Source organism: Cyprinus carpio, chromosome B9 (genome assembly GCF_018340385.1).
Source record: "Cyprinus carpio isolate SPL01 chromosome B9, ASM1834038v1, whole genome shotgun sequence".
In the NCBI taxonomy this organism is placed as follows: domain Eukaryota; kingdom Metazoa; phylum Chordata; class Actinopteri; order Cypriniformes; family Cyprinidae; genus Cyprinus; species Cyprinus carpio.
The window spans coordinates 8126159-8151569 of NC_056605.1; the positions used below are offsets into that span (position 1 = coordinate 8126159).

The following is a 25411-nucleotide window of genomic DNA, read 5'->3' on the forward strand; positions in this document are numbered from 1 at the left end:
AAAGTAGTGCTCAACTCTGATTACTGTCAGACTTTCAAAATCCTTCATAACTTGAATTAAAGATTATAATAATTTACTTTTAAAGGACAGCCTCCACAAAATCAGACTTTAGCACCTCGTTTTAGTTTAAGATCGTTCTGAGGTTAAATACAGATTTAAAATAATAACAAGATATCGTTTAATAGCTACAGTACTGTTTTTGAAATCAAATCTTTGCATAGCTATCACTGAAAACATTGGTGTCTCCTATTTTTAAGCAGTCAATGCAATTTGGGAAAGAAATCAATCATATATATGTAATTATTAGCAGTTTCAGAAGTAGGCTAACTGTAACGTAATTACATTTTTTTCTTCTTCTCAGTAACTGTAACAGTGTCATTTATTTTGTAATTAAATTATGTAACGCCGTTACATGTAACTAGTTACTCCCCAACACTGTATATTAGGTATGCATTTGCACCTTGTGGGGCACACATCTGTTATAGCATGAGAGGTTGCTGTTCCACTTCTGTAGTTGTCCTAGTTTTGAAGGAGAACCGCTAATGTTAGTTGTCAGGGAAACTGGTGTCAGAGTGTTTGTTGAGGAGAGAGTTCGGCCATTTTCGGAGATAGTTATCAATCTTCTGTCCCTGGACACCGACAAACACTGTGTGTGAGAGAGAAACAGCAAGTAGACGTGTGTTTGCCTATGTTTGTGGTGAACATGAATTTGTGGTCCTGTACCAGTGCGAGTTTCTGTTTCGAAAGCTTCTAGTTTAGTGGCTAGTTTCATGAGATATCAAACCACAAAACATCCTTTACAAAGAAGAAGTGAACTTTATGTATACTGAATATAGAGATGCAAGTTCGCGTTTGTATATTATTAGGTGATAACTGCACGTTTAAAAATATTAAGGTTTGCAGCAGTTGCCCTCTGGTGGTGAGAATCTTTATGTGTACAAACTCATTTTATTTCTGCCCAGTACTAAATTAGAGTTTGCAGCTGTGTGTTTTATTGATGGTGTTTATTTCTGTGTTTCAGCAGGAGACTCAGAGCAAATCAAAGGTGTGTGCTAATGTGTTCTGTGGTGCTGGGAGAGAGTGTGCCGTGAATGAGAAAGGAGAGCCCAGCTGTCTGTGCATTGAGGTAAGAAACCTTCTGGAAGAAATATGCAGGCTTTTGGCTAGTCAACTTCCTTGACTTTTATTCCTTTGGATGACTGGATGAGGAATTTTAAACATTTTAGAGAGACTGCAGTCAATGCGCTTACTACAAAGCAATTTATAGCTGATGAAATATTTAAAGCTGAGTAAATCTAAAGTAAAAAAGTATATTGATGATGGAAATTTGAATGACTTTCAATAAGTTCCGCCTCGTGACTTTCCAGGGTTTTAAAATTCTCTGACATTTTTGGTTTTCGATGACTGGGGAAACACTGGATTGTGAAAAGAAGTACATTTTAGCCTACTCCTAAAAACACTTATACTCATGGTGGAAATAAAATAATTAAAAAAATATATACTTAAGTACAAACTGAATGTAATATTTACAGACATTTAATTGCATGTTAATAGCAAATAAATTAAAATGCATTATAGTTTCAATCTATATTAAATGCACCTAGCTGAAATTAAGAGTGCTTTTTGGCATACTTAAGTAGGTCTTACGTGTACATCTTTATATGTAATTTCATAATTGCTTCTATTTTATGTCTCTGAAATTTGGTTAAAGTGTACTAAACTAAAATATAATTTTATGCTATTTCTGTTGAAACTTGTGTCATGTATTTAAATATTTTTTACACGTTTTTAATTATGAAATTGCAGTTTATTGCATTAGCAATTAACATTCTTAAGTAAAATTATAATTTAAAGTACTTTATATGTGTTTTAGTATGTTAATCAACACATCAGAAAAGTGTACGTTAAAATGACAATAGATTATTGAAACAAATATTGTTTAAAGTAAAACTTTAAATTTAACATTATTACAAAGTGCACTTAAATCTTTTAGGAAACATTCATGAAAGTGTGCCCTCTTTAAGATATAATATATAATATCTTTCTTTAATATACTGTACTTTTAAGATTTGAAGTACACTTCTTTCACCATCAATAAATCCTCACCATTAGAAACTTTTCCCTTTCCTGATGTTTTTCCACCAACAGAGCAAATATTAAGTTGATCTGCATTGCTGATGCTTTATTATTAGGCTTATTAGACTTTAAGTCAAAGTTGCTCTGAACAACAAAGTGTCAAACAGTTTCACACAATAACAGAAGTGTGTGTGGGATTGGGGTCATGTGTGATGTATATACCATGTCGTGTGTCTACTCAGCTCAGCAGATTATACAGCAAAAAATATTCCATGTAACACACAGACAATCACCCTATTGTCCCGCCACCAGCAGGCCCCATGCTTTCATATTATTATAGGCTTAATGTCAGCTTCCAGCCAGAGGTGTGAGAGAAACATTTAATTACATTACATATACATTTTTTTTTTTTTTACAAGGATCAGATTTTGATGTGGCAGTTAACAGAAAATAAGTTTAAATTGTTGTGTTGTTAACAGTATGTTGTGTTCTCCTGCAGCAATGCAAGCCTCATAAGCGCTCAGTGTGTGGCAGTAATGGAAAAACATACCGTAACCACTGCGAGCTGCACCGTGACGCCTGCCTTACTGGTCTCAAGATCCAAGTAGCCCATGACGGACACTGCAAAGGTGTGTGGAGATAAACATGGAGGAAAACAGGAATGAACTCCAGACATGCAACCTAATATAGACTGGAAATACCTTTCTGCTTTCTGTGAAAATTATTACATGTGCACTGATTTTGCATGAACTTGCAAAGATGCATAAGATAGAAATATTACTCTTAGCTTAAGAACTAAGCTAAGATTTGTGAGTGACTCAAGTCTAATCATAACTTGTTATCATCACATTATAATAAAGATTTAATCTTTAGAAAACAATTAATCTGCAGGGTGTTTGCAGTGGTAGTTCATATCCCTGGAGAAATTTTAGCACCAGTTGTTAAACATGCATGCACAAATATCATCACTTAGCAAACAAAACTCACCAGCAGTGAGCATTATTTTAGTTAAAAAAGTGTATCTATGAAAAAAATGACTACAAAATAAACCAATTAGGACAAAATGCACCATAATTTAACCTGAGAAGCAACATAGTTCTATGGACAATATTAAAGTTAATCTATAATTATACATATATTTACATACATGTTTAAAAGAGAGCCCTCTTTAAAGTCTGGAAATGCTCATGGTTTCGAAGCGATGTTGTGGAAACCATATCATTTATTGGTGTAAATGCATTAAAGTAAATATCAATTGTAACTGGCAATAATGGTTTTCTTTTTTCTTACATTATAATAGTCATATACACACTACTGTTCAAAAGTTTTTAATGTTTTTGAAAGCAGTATCTTGTGCCCAGCAAGGCTGTGTATATTTGATAAAAAATACAATAAATCTGTAATATTGTAAAGTATTACAATTTAAAATAACTGTTTGAATATGCTTTAAAAAAAAATATCATTTATTTCTATGATGCAAAGCTGGCATTTCAGCATCATTACTCCTGTCTTCAGTGTCACATGATCTTTCAGAAATCATTCTAATAAATAAAGCATAAGCTTCATCACACATTTCTGCTGAAGGAACATCATGTATTAACATCATGTAATTAGACTTATCCACCTGCTAAGATCCATTGGGAACAGTTTATCTGACTGGAACAGGACATTCTCTCTAGTTCTCGTCAGTCGACCTCTTAGACTTATTACCATCTCAGCAGAGAGCGTTGGCTCATTGGACGTTGGACATACGGTGAAATCCAGGTCTCATTCTGATATCATGTTATTCTGACCCTTATATTCTTGCATTATGACATGTTTGAGGTGACGCTGTGACCTCTTACCTATATTTGATGCAAGCAGCTGCTCAAGTGATAACCAAGGGAAGATTCAGCTGTAACTACATGCAGATTGTTCGGGGTGAGGCATCGCTCCACTCACGGTTATCTTGTTTATCTTGTCTCCTACAGAGAAGAAGCAGGAGAAAGCCGCGGCCAGCCCAGGTGAGTTGTATTATGACCCCGCGTGGGCTCAGAGCCAAGCTGGAGGGCTCTGTGATGACTCTACTTATCCGCCTGCTGCACAGATTACCATTAATTAGCAACTTATTATGAGCTCGTAGATACTGAGAGCAGACATAACCTCTCTGACGTGGCTACAGTGGAATTACTTGTGCACTGCTTAGATGTAGAAAATGTATTTAACCTCTTAGGACCCAGTTTTTACTATTTAGTCTTTGCCGTTTTTATGTTGTTATAGTATTTGTAGTTTATTGTAAGTTCTCTACTGAGAAAAATGAAGACCGATTTTAACTTATTGATGTAACAATTGATGGATGAAATATTGAAACAAATGTTTATTAAGATCTTTATATGTTGTATTTTTGTATGCACACTAGTATACACGCATGACATAGCATTGCTTACACGTCATAGGTTCATAGTTCATTTACTAACCAGAATTCAAAACCCAATGTTACAGAATGATTTGTTTACATAATTTGGTAACACTTTAAAATAAGGTTTGATTAGTTAAAGTCAGTTAATCCATAAGCTAACTTTAACTAATAATGAACAATACATTTGTTACAGTATATCTATTGATCTTATTTAACATAAGTTTATACAAGAAAGTTTATAAAATAAGGCACAACATACTTACCATCATGGAATTTCCTGTATTGATTTCTCACAGGTGTTTTACCTGTATTTTGAATTTGAAATTATATTGTTTTGTGTTTTAGGGTCCATAAACTTAACAGATAATGTCCTGGCAGAGAATTACCAGTACTTTTCCAGTTTTTTTCTCTTAAAATTGTTTTAATTCAAATATCAGACATTATGAAATCCAACATGATATATCACACAAATCTTAAAATCCGAGGATAGGAAGTTGGCATAATCGCCAAACTCCCAAACATTTCTAAGAAGTCCTCTTCAAGATGTACGAGTGGATCTCATTAATCAAATGTTCTCTGGTGAGGACAGAAACGGGTTGCTGGATCCTAAGAGGATAAACTAAATCTGACACATCCATTAACATGACTGATATATGTAGACTCGTGTATCTGTATTTCTTTCTAACTATTTATTATCCTCTCGTCTGGTGGTGTGTGTGTGCTGTCTGAGTTGTGTGTTATGTTGCTGACCGTAATGAGCTGCGCAGACGTGTGATCGACTGGCTGCAGACCGAGGTTGTTCCAGACGGCTGGTTCACGAAGGGCTCCAACTTCACTGATATCCTCCTCAAGTACTTCAAGGTGTGTGCAGACAGTCATTTACAACATTAAACCAGCAAGAATTTGTATAGAGAAGTATTTTAGGTCACAACCCTTCAGGCAACAACATAGTTTTTCATGCACTGGTCAGTTTTGAGATTTTGGGCTATTTGTGTCTTATAATGTGTTGTTTAACATCTATTTTTATCTGTAGAGTTCAGTTACAATACATAATTTCAAAGGTCGTTTTCTCAAAGTGAAAAGCCACTTCAGTAGCACTTACACCAAACTTTTTTTTACAAGGGGGTTCATGTATCATTCACCTGACATTAACATTTTATTCCTAAAAACATGGTGCAAATGTGTTTATTTTCTTGCTGTTTTGAATCTGGATTTCAAGTGTTCTTGAGCATTATGCAAATTAGTGTATATTTAATTAGACAGTTTATATGACTTATTTGCATATTTATGCCATTTCATTACAAAAAAAATAATTATGCAATTCTTAATGTAATCAATCAACTAGTGAAGTATGGTTGTTTTTATTAGTTGTTGTTTTTTTTAGCCAATTTTTACCCTATTTATTTGGGTGTCTTGGCTTAACATTTCAAACATATTCTCAAAATAACATATAAAGCAACATGCAGAATTATTAACATCATAACAGAAGCAGAACATTATATGTGAACAGTTTGGTTTCCAAATGTCTATAAATGTACAAACACAAATGTTTGATGACTGACGGAAGCATATTCAGTGTATTTAAAGAAAAGAGATTTTTTTTGCAGCATAAAAGCAGCCATTTGTATTGGTCCCTTCATCATCAAGGCTTTGTGTATATTACCCTCCAGCAGGCAATCTCTGTGCCCTCCTGCCGCTCTTCAAAGTGCATTCAGGACGCACCACATCATTTCTTTGACAGCCTCCTAAGGCGTGTAAAATACACCTAAAACCACTTCTGTTTGCATAGCTGCAGTTCATGCTTTTTTGATGAATCAGTCTGTTTCAATATTAGCCCACCTTTGCACTCAGAGAGCTGATGAACAAGCCTGTAAAACTGTCAGCACAATCCATACATCTGACTGAACACTATCACCAATCCAATAATCCATATGCTTATCAAATCAGCTTTATCTGTTAGACATCTTTCTCTAAAATAATTAAAGGGACAGTTCACCCAGAAATGAATTTCTGTTATTATCTGTATGACTTTCTTTCTCCTGCGGAACACAAAAATATATTTATTTTTTTCCCATACAGTGGAAGTCAGTGGGGTCAAATGTTGATTTGGACCCCACTGACTTTAATTGTATAGACAAAAAGAGCAGAAACTTTACACACAATATAATCTTTTGTCTTCCACAGAAGAAACAGAGTTTTGTAACAACATGAGGGTGAATAAATGATGCCAACATTGTCATTTTTAGGTGAACTATTCCTCCAATTTGTTTAAGTTTGACTCAGTCATAAACCTTTACCTCTTGTTTATTGGTGAACGTGTCAAAATCAGCTGAAGCAGGCAGAGTACATTCTCCTGACAAACTGCTGAGATAAGATTAAAATGACAGCATGATGTGTAAGTTTCAAAGTAGCTGATGTATGATCACGGGTCTATGTGTCTGTATAACCTGAAGACTTTTCTATGGCTGTTTTAGGTGTCCGTGCATGTTTATCACTATAGATCTTTTTTACAGAATGGAATGACGTGTTTCCACAGTTATTAACACTGGAAATATATATGTTTCAAACACAAACGCTTAGAGATTGATGGCAAATTTGACATCTTTCTCTTTTCTGAACAGTGTAATCAATCTCTCGAATGTTTTACCTCTTTTGTAAAGTCATAGAAACACAGATTTATTTATTTATTTATTTTTGCTATTGGAGCAAAAGTGAACACAATATTATTTGTTGTAGTTTCCCCAAATATGATGACTTTTTTTCTTTTGCGAGCCCTGGAAATGTGAAAAGGGTCCATATATTGTAGCACACAATCTGGCTTCTTCTCTCATCTAGACCTGCTGCCATACACACATTTGCAGATGACTCAATAGATAGCTGAAATGATCAGATCATCAGACACATCAGTTATCAGAGCAAACTGCACAGAGAGCGCTCAGAGTCCCAATCCCCTTTCAGTCTCATTTCCTGTTCCTCTCTTCAAATAACACACAGATGATAACCCTGCTGAAACTGCTACCTGACTGAAACTGAAGTGTGCAAAAATAATTTTTTGTCTCTTATAGAATTATGATAGCGGAGACTCTCAGCTGGATTCTGCAGAGCTGCTCAAGTTCATTCAGCACAATGAAACCGCGGTTCAGATGAACTCTTACGCTGAAGAGGAGAACAACCGCCTGCTCAGGTGAAAACACACACACAAACACACATACACACAGTCACATAACCACACAGAACTAGTGTGCACATGTACACTACCGTTCAAAAAGATGGGGTCAGTAAGAATTTAATAAAAAATATATATATATATATATATATATATATATATATATTAAAATAGAAATATAGTTATTTTAAATTGTAATAATATTTCACAGTATTACTGATTTTAGTATAACTTTTTGATTTGACCAAACTCAAACTTTTAAACAGTAGTTTACAAAATGCAGTCTGTTGTGACATATTTGCACATATTGTCTACAATATTTAAACACAACTGTTCATTGGAATGCAAAAGAGAGGCTATGATATAGTTCAAAATATCCTCTTTTCTAAATGAGGAATGAATTTACATTTTTGAGTGAACAATCCCTAGCCTACACCATCGTTCTAATCATCTCTGTCACACTGAACTTCTTCCTGTTTCTCTCACAGTAGAGGTTATGTGAGTCTGTGTCCATCCGTCTGTCAGGATGAGCCAGAGGGGAAAAACTCCATCTACAAACACTGATAAAGCCAAGCAAACATTTCACTGCACAACTGTTCACTACTGCATATCTGGTTAGCTAGATAGTGTATTGAAAACACAAACAAGTCTTGTATTTTTGTGATCACATCTGAATAAAATGTGTTTTTCTGAAAGGAATGTATAAACGATCCCTACATGTATCTCTCAGGAGTCTTTGTGTGGACGCTCTTATTGAGCTCTCAGATGAGAACGCAGACTGGAAACTGAGCTTTGATGAGTTCCTCAACTGCCTGAAACCAGGCTTCAACCCTCCTGAGAAGAGTGAGTCTCCGTCTGTCTCGCATCAGTCTGCACCAGCATGGAGTTTACAAAGTCTTTGTTGAGGCAGCAGGCAAAAGTCCGAAATGTTGTTGCATCCAGAAACTCAGAGCAGCACAAAAACACATGACAGCTGAAATTCAAGCCACATATGCGAACAAACAATTCCATCACTTGCATAATGACAATGCGGACAGTCAAGATTTAGTAGCAGTGTAAATAAAGCCATGGTGCTTTTTTTTTTTTTTTTTTTTTTTTACTGTCTGGGAGCAATTTTAATTCTTTCAGAGTTGGACATTTTGCTTCCTTATTGATGTTTTCCCAGAATTGTAGTTCTGTGAGGCAGAGAGGGAGCGCACGGGGTTTTCCGCTCTTCCACTGAAGGTTCCTCAGGCTCCACATGCAGAACTAGGTGAAAGTTCAGTGGGAGGAGCTGCCTTCTCTGGCATCATATGAAGCAACTTTTACACATGCAAACTCAAAACCACTGCTGATGTTGATAAATGAAACTAAAACAAATAAAAAATTGTTTTTGGTAATTAAAATAAATCTGAAATCAAATAAAACTACAATATAAAAATAAATTAAAGTTAAATAGAGATATTAAAAACAACAACTTATATAAATGACACTAAAACTAATACAAAATATGAATACTATAATAATATATAAACGATACAAAAATAACACTGCTCAGGAAATAAAAAGACATACTAGAGAAGAATATAAAGATCAAAAGAAGGATATATGACATTTATAAATTCAGTTGACACAGTAAACTATAGCATGTCATATGAGATCAGAATCAAAAGCAGATGTCCTGGCTTCTTGGACTGCCATGATGGTTGAGAACAGCACTCTTCAGTCATATTCATTTACCCTAGTTTCTCCTGGATGGTTGTAGCAGTGTAGTCATTCCACAGTGATTTCCTGTTTTGTATTTGGGAATCTGGGACACAGACATACAGTTATTTAGTTGCAGACACAGCCATGCAATGCAAGACTGCTTTTTCTGATTTTGTGTTGGTGATCAAGATTTAATTTTTGTAGCCTTATTTCGAAAATGATTGTGGTAACATGGTTTGTGTTATCACAGAGTGTGCTCTGGAAGATGAGACCTATGAGGATGGAGCTGAGACGCAGGTGGAGTGCAACCGCTGCGTCTGCGCATGTGGAAACTGGGTCTGCACTGCCATGACTTGTGATGGTGAGTTTAAATCACCGAATTCAGGATAGAAAAGGAGAGAGTGGGGTAAGCTGTGCCAGTTTGCTCTCTAGTCAAAGCGAAAGAAGCATCAATAATACAGGCCATAGAAATATGACTTGTCAACTCCGCATGAGCAGTACTGATCCCACTTTATAATAAACAGATAATGAGACGGACTCTCTCCACAGAGAAAAGCCCAGTTATTGACACTGATGGGGATCAGGAGATGACTGAAGAGGAATGGACCCGCCGTGTGGCTGAGCTCAACAAGCATCAGGTCAGCTGACTGACTTCATTCACACCAAATCAATCTCATTCATTATAAATTAAATGTCAAATTGTTTCCTATCTATCCTTGAATGTCCTGGGTAATAAATTCTAAAAATGCCATAAATAAATAAATAAATACATTAATATTTAATTTAGCCCTGGAAAAATTTAATAAAACATACACTACCAAAAAAAAAGAAGAAGAAATTAATATTTAATACAGAAGTGTAATTTAATCAAATGAAAAACAACTTACCAAATATTTTAAGTAAGCCAACATTTTAAACATTAAGTAAGCTAAGTTTCTCTGTGTGGTGCTGCCTGTGTTTAAAGGGATACTCCACCCCAAAATGAAATTTTGTCATTAATCACTTACCCCCATGTCGTTCCAAACACATAAAAGCTTCGCTCGTCTTCGGAACACAATATAAGATATTTTGGATGAAAACCAGGAGGCCTGTGACTGTCCCATAGACTGCCAAGTAAATAACAGTGTCAAGGTCCAGGAAAGTATGAAAGTAGTACACAGAATACTTCAACAGACAAAAGACATGCAATCTGGGTTATATAAGCGACGGGAACACTTTTTGTAAGCGAAGAAAACAAAAATAACGACTTTATTCAGTAATCACGTCTAATGGCAGATGGAGTATTCTGACGACGACTTTCATACTTTCCTGGACCTTGACGCTGTTATTTATTTGGCAGTCTATGGGACAGTCACAGGCCTCCAGGTTTTCATCCAAAATATCTTAAATTCTGTTCCAAAGACAAACGGAGCTTTTACGGGTTTGGAACAACATGGGGGTAAGTGATTAATGACAAAATTTTCATTTTGGGGTGGAGTATCCCCGTAATCTTCAAAACTGGTCACTTGTGGGCTTCCATTTTAAACATTACAGTTATGCCTTACAAGACAGCATTCAGAAAATGTGTTTTTACTTAGTGTTTATCACTTCACATAATGTGATGCAGGCACACAGACACTGAATCACTCAGTCAAACTGGAGCTTGCCGATTTAAGGAGAATTTAATGCTCTCACACTTATGCTCTTAAAATAAGTAAAGTGAAGTAACATTAACCCCAAAATCATGGGACTTGCCTAGTAAGTGGTGTTTTGATGTGTAGATATTATGACACAAAAATCCAGAACTGGCTAGTTCAAGTCCAGGCAGGTTTCCCTGAGCCTGAGGCAGGACTTAGTTTGTCATTTCAACTGACTAATACACTTTTTAGAGGGCTGTAAACTGCAGGTGGTGACCTTCCTTGTGGGCTGTTACATGTCATTTTACTAAATGCTTTTTGATTTTTTTAGAGTGAAATATAAGCTGATGCAGTCAGTTTGATTGCCTGAGGCAGACTTAACGTTTTCCTTCCTTCAGGAGACTGTGGAGAAGATGAAGACCAGCACAAAGGAGGTCTAAACTAGAACAGAGACACAAGGAGGGAGATGACGTGGACGAATTCCGCTCCTACTGATCACAATCAGGATTCCTGAGATTATGTACTGTTAATGGAAGAATCACACCATTTTCTATAGATAGGTTATTACTTTTATTGCTATCCATACTGCATCTATTCTCTGGTTAATGTGTTTTATGTTACGGTTTACTTTTCTACGTATTTCATTAGCTTTGTTGGTTCATTTGTGTGTCTTTGAGTGCTGTAAATTGATTGTGTCACTCCAAACAGGCCTTGGCACTTTATAATGGGGGCCCTTGTTTTATTCACTATTGTTTGATTTTATATATCATTCTTTATACCATTTATTTGTTTGTCTATCTACAGTTATATGTGGACATATGTTATTTTTTTATTTTTATTGAGACAATGGCAATGAAAAAAGAACAGGATATGGTTCGAGAGTGATGCTGAGAGAGCGAAACAACACGGGTTCATCCATCAAACTATGTTTTTAGAGCTTCAGAACGAGAGATATCCTTTAGTCAGATGGTAGATACTCATGCTAGTAGGAGCTTGATGGATGTAAATGCAAACTAAATGAAGCTAATCGTGGCCGCTCTCTCTTTCACTCTCATCTTGAAGGCAGTCATAGTCTTGAGACCTTTCGTAAAGGTGCTAATGTTAGTATTCCTCTGTTTGCTGCTTTGCTCTCTTGCTTTAGACGGTAGATAACGCTCGGTAGGATATACAACACTAGAAGCAGAGACAGCGTGGCTCAGTGGAGAGAGCAGGCAATACCTTTGAATTTAATATCATTTTGGGAAAACAAACCCACCATGTTATTATTACTTGGCTAACATTCTTTTTCTGCCATTAGCGGCTTCGATTAGAGTAGATCACCTCCATTAGTAGAAACCTGCTGCACAGATGCATTGGCTACGCTTGAGCTTGTATTTATATTAGTTGCTAGAGGCAGTTCATGCTGAAACTCTCACGCTGTGCTCAGTCCCACCAAAAACGAACTAACAAACCAGATTTATAAGAAATAAAGCTGTTGGGACTGAGTACAGATGGAGTGATCTGAAACCAAAGCCTGATGTTTAGGATGTTTAAATTGTTGTACGAAAACCTCCAGGTGTACCACTACTCTGGACCCAGCAACTACTTTATACCTTTTACGTAAAAAAACTGTCAGAATAAGGATTAGATTCGCTATTGCCTCTGTAGTGTAGCTGCATTCTTACCCACTCTAGAGAATTTGTGTGTATGTATGCAAAATGCATTTGTGTGTCTGTGTGTGTGTGTTAGATCGTTTAATTTCCACTAAATTCCACTAGCAGTATACGGATCCTTTGTGGTAATGAGTGCCTTATATACACAAACAAACCGTGTGCCATGGATGAAGTGGCTTCTTCTGTAGGTATAAACCACCTAATATAGGACACAGTGCACATGAATTTTCCAGTATTACGGTAGACAACTAGCAATTGCCTTTTATATGTCTGTATGATTGTCTTATTCAATGGGGCAGTATTAAAACACTTTATTGTAAAAACTCTTGTTTTGTTTTACTTATCTGATTATTATTTGAAATGTTATTTGTGCTAATAATAATGTAATGATAAAAAAAAGGTACGACCCTTTGATAAACAAAACATGTTACAATTCAAATACAAAATATGACTAGTTTGGTAAATATCCTAATTAATGTACTATCTGTTAAAAAAAATAAACAGTCAAAGTTATGAAAACTCTGCCACCTCGAACTGACCCTATAGATAAAACAGAAGATGGATGGGTTACGAAAAGAAACTCGCTGACTTCTTGCATAATGAAATAAGCTGTGCTTGCATAACCAGCAAAAGGGCCCTAAAAACTAAAGACAATAAATGGTTTTGATTAATTTCATGGATTTTAAAGATAAGAAACTGGATATGTCGTTCTAGAAGAGAAGAAAGGAAAGTTTGTTTGAGTTATTTGTAGTATAAAATATGTTAGGCAACTCAAGAGTTCTAGTATGGCAAGCCGTTTTAGCTTAAAATATTTACTTTTATCTCTAACTTAATTAGAGAGCTCTGTGATTAGAATCCTTATTAGTAATGATTGAAATAGAAAGCACTCTAATTATAATTGTTATACAACAGTTGTATCGGCAGTAGGGCTGCACGATTAATCGCATGCATTTGTCATGCGTGTCTCATCAGTAAAGCCGGTTCCGTGATTAGCGGTAAATGTCTGTCACCTGTTTTCAAACGGGAGCGGCAGTTAATACACAGAGCCGTACTTCACTGACAAGCTACGCAATATTCTGTTCATAATTGAGATTAATCGCATTCGATTATGAACACGATATTGTGTAGCTTGTCAGTGAACTACGGCTCTGTGTATGAACTCCCGGTGCATTTGAAAACAGGTGACGGATATTTACCGCTAATCACGGAACCAGCTTTACTGATGAGACACGCATGACAAATGCACACAATAAACCGTACACCAATAATCGTCATCCATAGAACCCTGTAGCCCAAGACTGGTTGCCCACCTAACCAAAACAGGGTTGAGCCTGGTCAGTACCTGGATGGGAGACCTCCTGGGAAAACTAGGTTGCTGCTGGAAGAGGTGTTTGTGAGGCCAGCAGGGGGTGCTCACCCTGTGGTCTGTGTGGGTCCTAACTCCCCAGTGTAGTGACGGGGACACTATACTGTCAACAAGCACTGTCTTTCAGATGAGACGTTAAACCGAGGTCCTGACTATCTGTGGTCATTAAGAGTCCCAGGATATCTTTCAAAAAGAGTAGAGGTGTGACCTCGGCATCCTGGCCAAATTTGCCCATTGGCCTCTGACCATCATGGTCTTTGAACAATCCCCATATCTGTTGATTGGCTTCATCACTCTGTCTCCTCTCCACTAATAAGCTGGTGTGTGGTGGGCGTTCTGGCGCATTATGGCTGTCGTCGCATCATCCAGGTGGATGCTGCACATTGGTGGTGAATGAGGAGACTCCTCCCACACAATGTAAAGTGCTTTGAGTGCTTAGAAAAGTGCTATATACTGTATATGTACATACACTACCGGTCAAAAGTTTGGGATCAGTAAGACATGTAATGTATTTAAAAAAAAAAAGTATTTTATGCTTATCAATGCTGCATTTATTTGATTAAAAAAAAAACAGTAATCTTGCTAAATGTTATTACAATATAAAATAATGGTTTCTATTTTAATATCCTTTAATCCTTTATTTCTGTGATGCAAAGCTGAATTTCCATCAGCCATTACTCCAGATCCTTGAGAAATCATTCTAATATGCAGATTTATTATTAGAATTATCAATCTTGGCAACAGTTGTGCTGCCAAATATTTTTTTGTAAACTGCGATACTTTTTTCAGGATTCTTTGATGAATAAAAAGTAAAAAAAGAACAACATTTATTCAAAATATAAATCTTTTCTAACAATACAGATCTTTGCTATCACTTCTTAACAATTTAACACATCCTTGCTGAATAAAAGTTTAAATTTCTTTCAAAAAAATAAAGAATAAAATTTACTGACCCCAAACTTTTGAACTGTAGTGTACATTGTTAGAAAAGATTTCTATTTTAAATAAATGCTCTTCTTTTTAACTTTTTATTCATCAAAGAATCCTGAAAAAAAGTATCACAGGTTCCAAAAAAATATTAAGCAGCACAACAGTTTGCAGCACTGATAATAAATCAGAATATTAGAATGATTTCTGAAGGATCATGTGACACTGAAGACTGGAGTAATGATGCTGAAAATTCAGCTTTATTATCAAAGGAATAAATTAGATTTTAATGTATATTAAAATAGAAAAACGCTATTTTACATCACAATAATATTTCACAATATTACATTTTTTTCCTGTATTTTTGATCTAATAAATGCGGCCTTGATGAGCATAAGAAACTCCTGTAAAAAACATTAAAAATTGTTCTGATCCCAAACTTTTGACTGGTAGTGTGTATAACTATGGCTAAAACCGCTTGCCATAGTTGTAGCAAAGGGTTAAAACAGTCGGGCGGAGCCAAACGCCAGTGGAGCCCCGACACATGAATGTTAAATTGTGAACGCTTGACAGACAGACCGTCTTTGATAATGCCTGTAATGTATAAATGCAACCATTAGGCCGAGTTATTTAGGTTACACATGGAAGATCGGGACGCTTGGCGTTGGAAGTAAACTCCGACATAGTGTTGGGAAACAGCTTGAACCAGAAGAAAGGGGTCTTTTTTCCCGTTATCGGCTACTAAAATGGAGGGTTTTGAAGGAGCCAGCAGCAGCGAGAGTCTGTTAGATCTGTCCCGTCTGAATCTGAACAATAACAGTTTGGACACGGTCAGCGAGAAACGACGGAAAGACACGAAGCAACTGTACCTGTGCTACAACCGCATGACGCTTTTACCCGAGTCCATCTCTCTATTCTCCAACCTGGAGTTTCTCGACATCAGTAACAACACGCTGTCGGTCATCTGCGAAGACATCACCCGACTGACCAAACTCAGAACCCTCATAGCCAAGAACAATCGGCTGAATGAGTTTTCTCTGCCCAAGCACTTTGGCTCTCTGCAGCTGGAAGTGCTGAATTTGAGTGGGAACAGGTTTGAGGAGATGCCGAGCCAGTGTCTGCAGCTGCTGCGGCTCCAGTCTCTGTCTCTGGGAGGAAACAGACTGAAGAGCATCCCAGCAGAGATAGAGAGTCTCACCAGGTAACGTTAATGCACAGACATCTGCACGCGCCTTGACTTTATCACAACACCGCACAGACTAGGCACGGATCTCACGTCGAGGCCGCTAACTCAACTGAACCCAAAGAGTAAATCACACCAATTACACCAGATTTGCTCGGTGTAATTAAAGTTTAATGATTAAATCGCCTTACTTTCTAGGTCATTCCCGTTAAGTAGTTCAGTGCCACCAATCTTATATGTCCTAATTTGTTGAAAAAAATAACAAACTAAGTGTTTTATACATATATAAATTATATCGTAATATTAATTTCAAATAATTTCACAACCATATGTTATTTTTGTAATGTACCCAAGTGCCAACTTCCTAGTCACACAATGACGTCATGCTGCAGGAAGTGACGTCATTTTAGGTGGGAAAGTAAATATCAGTAAGTGTAAAATGTAAATTGCTGTAATGACTACAATGGTTATTTGTTTGGCACATGCATAAACTCACATCCTTGTTGATGTAGTTGTTATATTTAACAACAGCTACGTTTACACGCGACCAAATAATGTAATGGTAATGTTGGATTGATGGCTAAATCGGACTGAAAATCAAATCCAGTTGAGCTTGATCCAAATTAAATTTAGAATGGATTGGAAGAGGTGGTGTAGTTTGATAAACAGAAGAAAAAAATAATCATGCAAACATTTGAAATGAATCCAACCTTTTTTTTTTTTTTTATATATATATAAAAAAATATATCTTGCATGCATGTGCAGCGCCACGGTGCAAATGTTCACATAAATAACAATTATTACTAGATATTTGCTAAAAAAAAAAAAAAAAAAAAAAAACACATCTTCTGACATATACGCATCACATACATTAAAGTTCCCCAAATGAAGTCCTTAGCAATGCATATTACTAATCAAAAATTATGTTTTAATACACTTAAGGTAGGAAATTTAAGGTCCAGGGTCACATAAGTCATCAAGGCAAAAGTGACTACTATCACGGTGGGCTGCATATTTGTGAAGTTTTGTTACCTGAATGTAAATACCTAATGTGTTAGCATTTATGTAGCAACTCTCTCACTGATCAAATTACTTGAACTCTTTATTTCAGTTTTATTGTCTTATGTACATAATCAAGTTATAATTGTCTGGGTCTGAGACGCTTATAATTTAAGTGTCTGAGTTGGGTCTGAGCATATATCTAAAGTTACAGAGTTCAAAAGATACTGTAAAAAATATGGTCTCTCTGACGTGTAGGTTGACTGATTATATGGATGCCTCAGTGTTGAAAATGGTGATTATTAGTTATTTGACAAAAGATGAGGGGCAAATGTGTTGTGTGAAAGCAGTTGTTCTGACTGTGTCCTGATGTCACAACAGCAGGGATTTTGAGAGGTACTATGTACCCAAGTTACCCAACTTGTCCGGAAGAATGACTAGTAATGAATCTTTTGAAATAATATGACCTTTGATCAGTCACTGATAATTTATAGGTCATACTCTCATATTAAACCAGAGAAAGGACTAATTTTTCATCTTAAAAGGATACTCCACCCCAAAATGAAAATTTTGTCATTAATCACTTACCCCCATGTCGTTCCAAACCCTTAAAAGCTTCGTTCGTCTTTGGAACACAATTTAAGATATTTTGGATGAAAACCGGGAGGCTTGTGACTGTCCCATAGACTGCCAAGTAAATACCACTGTCAAGGTTCAGGAAAGTATGAAAGTCGTCATCAGAATACTCCATCTGCCATCAGTGATTCAACCGTAACGTTAAGAAGCGACAAGAATATTTTTTGTAAGCGAAGAAAACAAAAATAACGACTTTATTCAACGATTCCTTTGTCAACAGTCTCCTCTGTATCTCTCCATATCACCGTATGCTGTGTGTGCTCTTCTGTGTCATCCTGTGTCATCATAAAGTCGTTATTTTTGTTTTCTTCGCTTGCAAAAAGTATTCTCGTCGCTTCATAACATTACGGTTGAACCACTGATGGCAGATGGAGTATTCTGACGATGCTTTTCATACTTTTCTGGACCTTGACAGTCGTATTTACTTGGCAGTCTATGGGACAGTCTCAAGCCTCCCGGTTTTCATCCAAAAAATCTTAAAAAGACTACCGAAGACGAACAAAGCTTTTACGAGTTTGGAACGACATGGGGGTAAGTGATTAATGACAAAATTTTCATTTTGGGGTGGAGTATCCCTTTAATTTATTAGGTACTCTAATCTATTCTGGATGTCTGTCCCATACTAATATGTATGCTTTTTATGCTGAACCACAGAAGTACAAGAGGGATGTGAAATAGGCCTGATACAATGACATGGCAAACCATTTTAATCAGTAAATACCTGGGAATGTAACATGCTGTCCTTCTGTTGCAAAATAAATCATTATGGTTCCGGCTGTATGACCCAAAAGACAAGGCTGCCTTTTTCCCTGTCTACACCTTGTGCTCTGAACAAAGTGCAGTGTGTGCAAAAAAGTGGTCATGTTGAATATCTTCCCTTGTTCGCTTCATATGTCAGCTTATTTAAAGTGTTCCCGAGCTCTTTCTTAGTAGTTCTGTCACAGGGCCAATTGAACAGTGTCCTGAACAGTTAGGACCCCCACATAAAACGAATCTGCATTAGGATCCAGGGGATATATCCATTTTAAGTGTAGCTTGTATACTATCAGTGTTCTATGACATATATCAACATTAGTGCTGTCAAATGATTAATCGCATCCAAAATAAAATACATAATATATTTGTGTGTACTGTGTATATTTATAGTGTATATATAAATACACACACATGCACATATACATTTTAGAAGAATATGTTGTTTATATATTAAATAAATTTATATATAATATCAATTATATAAATATATTCATGTAAATACATGTAAATATTTTCAAAAATATACGTGCATGTGTGTGTATTTATATATACATAATAAATATACACAGTGCACACAAATATATTATGTAAACAAAAACTTTTATTTTGGATGCAATTAATCGTTTCACAGCACTAATCAACATATAAGTCAAATTTGTAGTTGTATTTTTTTATTCAGGCTGTGAATAGAGTAAAAAAAAATTAGCCAATTAAGTCTTATAGGTTTGTCTTGTTTTATGTTTTTATATATTTTTTTTTTCCACTTACAAAACAATTTGTAATGTTGTAATTTATCTCAAAGTTGGTTAGTTTGGTTCAAAGCTCGAAAGTCTTTTCTAGTTAGCAGTTGCATTTCTCTGCTAACCTTTATTTACCAAATACTTGCTTCCTTATGCTGGCAAGTTCATTCTAAACCTTATCAGTATCGTCTTATTTATTAGTCACGTGCATAATAATAAACTCCTTTCGCAAGGTCAAGGAAATGGAGCTCCCAGAGCGTGACTCATGGTCTACCAGCCCAGTGGTTGATGATTACGGTACGTTATTAACTGATTGTGGCAATGACTGATATGGGAAACAGCATGTAGTCTGCAGCTGTACAATCTGAAGGGTCATGTGACTCCGAGTAATGATGCTGAAAAATCAGCTTAGAGTAAATGACATTTTAAAGTATATTAAATTATAAAACAGTTATTTGAAATTATAATTTAAATTTTTTAATATTATGATCACTGACAGTGAGAGTGAAAAGGAAGCTCTCAGAGCTGCAGGATCAGTTTGCCATGTGGCCTCAGTAGAGCCGTGCTGGAACCGTGAGTCTGCTGAGGCCCACTTGGCTGCGGGCCATCCCATCATAAAGAGATGTGCCTGTTGGCCCACATTACACACAGAGTTGGTCCCTTTCCCTCTACCATCTCTGCCTGCTGTGGTAATCGTAGAGACTAAGCTGAGATGGGCTGGTGAAAGGAACGAGGTATTGAAGCAAAAATGAATGCCTCTCTTCAGGGAGGACAACAAATGGACAAAGTGGCCAGTAGGGTAAAATGCTAGAAGATCTCTCACTCGCTCCTTTGCTCTCAGTGCCTCATTCTTTTGTAGAGGAAGAATTCCTTTCATTTCCATGGGAGTTTAAAAAAAAAGATTCTCGGCAATGAACTAAACCAACTCTTGAGATGGATCACAATGTTACAGACTTTGATTTGAGGCAGAAAAAAAAGACAAAGGTACAAAACTATGTACTTAATCTAGTCATCTCATAAAGTACTGGACGTGAGTTGTCTAGGACAGAAGTGTTTGTGAGACAACAAACAGGATGTTTGCAGAAGTTGTCTTCGTTATCATGAAACATTGATCTGTATTGGCTTAAAAACAGCTGAAGGTGAGCGATTTCCTCATCGCCTTTGCGTGTTAGTGGTGATATTTTTTTTTCATGTCTGCATTTCCTCACTGGAAGGCTTCCTACAAGGATAAGAAAGCTCCACTTATCCTTCATCAGTGGCAGTAACCATAGGGCAGAATTACTATTGATTTTAAATGTACTTTAATACAGTGGTTCTTATTAGGAAGTCAGGGCCCATAGGGGACATTGACAAACTTCCAGTGATGCCCAAATAAGTACAATTATTTAAATTTAGTTACAGTATACAGTACATTAATGTACAGCCGTGTTCTTACTGTGGGGTTCTGTCACTATTTTGACATTGTTATTTTTATTACATTTTGTGAAAACCCTTCTTTCTCTCTCTAGCTTAGAGCTGTTGTATCTGGGCGGTAATCAGATCTCCTCCATCCCTGCTGAGCTAGCTAACTTACCCTGCCTCGGTTACCTAGTTCTTTGTGATAATCGCATCCAGAGCGTCCCACCTCAACTCAACAGGTAAGTCTGAGATGTCAAGAATTCAGCTTAATTTTTCATTTTTCATTCAGGGGAAGAAAAATGAATAAACAGCCTGAATATTTGATTTCTACACGTGGGCGGGAATTAAACGCCCCTTTCTGCTGATTGGTCTGCAGAAGATCAAAGCGTGCCGTCATCACTTCTTCTGCATGCTATATATGCTCTGATATATTCCAGTACTTAATAGTAGTAATTGTAGTAGTAGTATTAATAATGAAAGAAATATTCAAAATGTTTTTGGCCTGCCCTGCTGTTTGTTTATTTATATTTTTGTTTGTTTATTTATATTTGCACCTTAAAATACAAAATGACAGAAATAATAATAACAAAACATAAAATATATGAACAAAAATAAGACAAATATTATCAATATGTTCAAATAATACAAATATGTTCTTTCCACCCTCCCAGGCTCCATTCCCTGCGCTCTCTTAGTCTGCATAATAACCTGCTGACGTATCTTCCGAGAGAGATCCTGAGCCTGGTGCACCTTCAGGAGCTCAGTCTCAGAGGCAATCCTTTGGTGGTACGCTTCATCAAGGACATGACCTACGACCCCCCGTCGCTGCTGGAGCTGGCTGGCCGAGCCGTCAAAAGCAAGAACCTCCCATACTCACATAAAGACCTCCCGAGTCATCTAGTCAACTACCTAGACATGGCCAGCAAGTGCCCCAACCCCAAGTGTGCAGGTGGGAGGAGAAACATGATATAAAAGTTTTAATAAATTTAAGCTAAGAGTATCCAAAGAGGTTGAAACCCAAGTCAATTATATATTCATTTCAATATATTCAAGTTTATTATTACAATGCTTTTCACAATACATGTTGTTCCAGCTTTACAGAAAGTGTTTGTTTTAGTGTTTAAATCATCCTTGGTGTGAATAGGCCTTTTCTAACAACAGCTTATCTCACCACCTCATTCCCAGGTGTTTACTTTGACTCATGCGTTCGTCACATCAAGTTTGTGGATTTCTGTGGGAAGTATCGCCTGCCCTTGATGCACTACCTGTGCTCCCCAGAATGCACCTCTCCCTGCAGCTCCAACCCTCAGAGCGACGCTGACTCAGACGAAGACAACAGCGTGCCTGCCGATCGCCTTCAAAGAGTGCTGCTGGGATAACCTCGCTCACCCCGCACACGTCGTCTCCTCTCTCTAACTTACAGTGTTATCTGCAGGAACTTTGAACTTTACAGCCAGCTGGCTTGAAAACCTCTCAGCTGAAGCCAAATCTTATTGCCAAGTGATTGAGCAAGTGGCATTCTGAGAAAGACATCTGCAGATAGTTTCTCTTACAAAGGCAAAATCAAAAACACTGGCGGTTCAGAATAGTTGTTAGTTATATTAACTACGTTGCCTTTGGTCATCAATCTGTTTAGCCCTTGCACTTTTGTAATGTGTTAGAAGACGCAGTTTAGGTACATGCATATCTTTTGCTTGGCAATAGGTTGCTTTGTCTCTCACAGGAGAGCGCTAACTTAATTTTTTCACCTTACGCACAAAGATTTACTGTGAAATAAACATTGAGGACACTTGCTTTTTGGGTTTGTGAGAGATTTAGAATAAAGTTTTCTTCATGTTTGTAAATGCGTGGCCTGCAGCACTATAAAACAGTGCTACATCTTCAAAACCTTGTGCTTGTGTCTTTAAAATATCTTTATTAAGCTTTTGTGTTAGTATTGAATTTACTAAAACTTTGCGGTTGCATTCAAAAACCGGGGCAGCATGTAAAATCTTGAGATAAACAGTGACAAAGGTTACCAGTGACTTTGTTTTGAATGTTAATTCTTCACTCTACATTAATATAAAATATATGATATTGTTACAGAGCCAATAGACAAATTTGTGATGTGTTTCTGGCATTTTTAAACTGAACTTTGTTCTTCGAACACTTCCTGCACACAGAATAATAAGGAGCCAGAATTGTAACTTTTGGGGTACAACAGGTTGTCCCTGGAGCAATACCCTTAAAAGGACATCTTGGAACATTTTTTTTTTTTTTACCCCTAATAGGTACATATTAGTACCTTAGGGGTATGTATTACTACTAAAATGTACCTATTAGGGGTAAAAAAAAGAAAAGTAAAGTAAAAAAAAAAAAAAAAAAAAAAATGTCCTTTTAAGGGTACTGCTCCAGGGACCAGCTGTTGTGCCCCAAAAGGTAAAATTTGAAACCTCTTTCTTTCTGTGTGTTTTATAAACTCAATTTCTTTAGTTTCTTCATGTGTGTCTTATACTCTTAGGCTTACCCAATATTGACTATGCAAATAACTATTGCAGTCATTATTTCAGAGTTACTAAATAATCTTTTATTATATTTTCTATATGTCAGTGACAAGATAGAATGTATTTTAAGATGATGAAGGCAGATTTGAATAACATTCACTCCTCTAATGGTTTATAAATGTGTATTTGCACTTCTTATGTAGAGTACTATAATAATAAAAAATTATAATAATTTAGGTCAAAGTGTAGGTCTTTTTTTTTATGAATATTGCATGTTTTTATGGAATAAAGACAGAGCTTTCAAAAACTTTTCTACAGTCCTCTTCTATTCAAATCTAGAATTAAAGTACAATTTCTAGGAAAATCAGTAGTAATAGCCAGCTAAACTTTTCATTAGGATTGTTAAGACCGCATTAATGCTCATTTCTGAGCCATCTCTTCTCCCTCTACTGCTGGCCTTGTTTTCTGATGAGATCTGCTTATTTTGCAATCATTAATAGCGGTGTGAGCTTATGCTTATCTAGGCAAGATGCTTCTGGCCTTCATGTCTTGGCAGGTACACTTAGCCACAGTGTTGAAGGACCTTAGAGAGTTGTGCACGGTGATCATACTCTCCCTCTGGGTGACCAAAGTCACAGCAACAAGCCCTTAGTCTGGTGAATGCCACAATGGTGGTGCAGAAGCATGACCTGTGATTGGAGCTTGTGATGAAGGAAGCCAAGAAGGTCAAATTTCTTGACATCCAATCTCCCAAGCAGGACTGTTTGATGGAGAGGTGGAGGCCTTTACCTAGTATTTCATGGCAGTGCCGTAAAACACATCCTGCTTCACCAAACCTCGGCCACTGAGGTCATCGTCAGCCCCTTCTGCTGTCCCAGCTCCAACACGAACCAAGCCCCCAGTGTGATCTCAGTGCCAGAGACTGCAGATGAAAACAGGGTCTTCCTCCTGCCAGCCCACGATGAACTACCTTCCCAAGGATTCTAACTGGTCCCTGAGGTTGGTGGTCCAGTGAATGGACATTTGCTCAAATGCCTGCAGTGCAGCCCAATAGATGGCACAGACCATGTTCATTTTCCCAGAGGAGGATTGAGTTGGAGCGACTTCAGTTAAAAATGTTGGTTTAATTTTGAAGGCGATGTCAGGCACTGAAGGGAGTCATTTATGAAAAAAAAATAAATAAATTCTAATCCACTGCATATTACACCTTTAATGATGTCTGGTTCTCATGGACATGATGGCCATGCATTGACCAACAGTGATGCAATTGTAGCGTATGGACTAGATCATGATAACACATTCATTCTAATATTCAGAAAGATTTTAAATCTACTGACTGACCTCATGTAAATCACAGCTTAGAGCCAATGAGTCTGCATCAAACAGTGCCATTGACACCTTTAGGGGCCTGTTTGAGCATCACCAGGAACGCCTCTACATTCCTAGCTCAGACTCATAAGCTTCAAAGAGATCTTAATCAGCTTCAATGGCCAAAGCATTCAGAGGAAAAGACCTCACCATGCCGCTCGCACATACATACACACACACACACACACACACACACACACTCAAACCTTCTAGCATTTAACTCAGGATATAAGCCATTCCAAATGTATACGATATATTCCTGTGTGTTTGTATGTTTCCCAGCTCATATTAGCATAGTTATGATTCTCTAGTCGTATTAGTTGACCTCTAAGTGCCTATATTCAAGCATAAGAATGTATCTTTATGTTCAAGCATAAAGGCCTGTTCACACCGGGACGAATTTCGCGCGCGATATTCGCCGACGTTTAACGCCTCGTGACTAAACAAAGGGCGCCAATGTAATGGTGCACACCGACGCGAAAAACGCCACGCGTAAAAGCGTCATTTTTTAAAAAACGCCTCGGGTTCGTTTTTTTGGTTTGACGCACCGCGTCAAAAACTATACGACCAATGAGAATGGCGCTTTTGCACACGTGTCTGGAGCTTCTGAAGTTACAGTAAAACACAACTTGGGGGCGCTCAAACACAAAACTGTCTTGCTGAGCACACATACGTAACGGCGAAGAAGATATACGCCAAGTAGCGTCTACACTGCCGGGAAGAAATAAGACGAAGAAGATGCAAGGCAAGATGAATGTAGAGTTGCTGGTCTCGTTGGTGTCGGAACACAAAGAACTATATGACAAACGCGACAGCGATTACAAAAATCTTGATAAAAGAGAACTAGTATTTCTAGTATTTCTGTTTTACATTAAGCGCCATCTAATGTCAGGGAATGAATTTGCATGTTCACTCGGCTCATCGTCAGCGAAAATCGCTTGGGTGTGAACACAAAAAACGC

General features: G+C 37.0%; 2 protein-coding genes across 3 annotated transcripts in view; both read left to right on the plus strand.

Moving 5' to 3' along the window:
- The window catches only part of fstl1b (follistatin-like 1b), a 38750-nt gene extending 25833 nt beyond the window's left edge, over nt 1-12917 (plus strand). The window contains exons 3-11 of one of the 2 annotated variants that reach the window (XM_042730851.1): nt 1022-1126; nt 2576-2705; nt 4047-4079; nt 5205-5335; nt 7540-7658; nt 8371-8483; nt 9577-9687; nt 9876-9964; nt 11341-12917. In XM_042730851.1, the coding sequence (XP_042586785.1) occupies nt 1022-1126; nt 2576-2705; nt 4047-4079; nt 5205-5335; nt 7540-7658; nt 8371-8483; nt 9577-9687; nt 9876-9964; nt 11341-11382 (873 nt within the window). In that variant the 3' untranslated portion in view covers nt 11383-12917. The remainder of the gene's footprint in view (nt 1-1021; nt 1127-2575; nt 2706-4046; nt 4080-5204; nt 5336-7539; nt 7659-8370; nt 8484-9576; nt 9688-9875; nt 9965-11340) is intronic. The other variant, XM_042730852.1, reaches the window with a different exon arrangement.
- Nucleotides 12918-15389: 2472 nt separating this feature from the next.
- lrrc58b (leucine rich repeat containing 58b) lies at nt 15390-23318 on the plus strand. Its single transcript, XM_019110191.2, has 4 exons — nt 15390-16088; nt 20710-20838; nt 21271-21548; nt 21785-23318. Exons 1-4 carry the CDS (start codon nt 15634-15636, stop codon nt 21976-21978), a joined length of 1056 nt encoding a protein of 351 aa, XP_018965736.1. The 5' UTR covers nt 15390-15633; the 3' UTR covers nt 21979-23318.
- The last annotated feature ends 2093 nt before the right edge of the window (nt 23319-25411 follow it).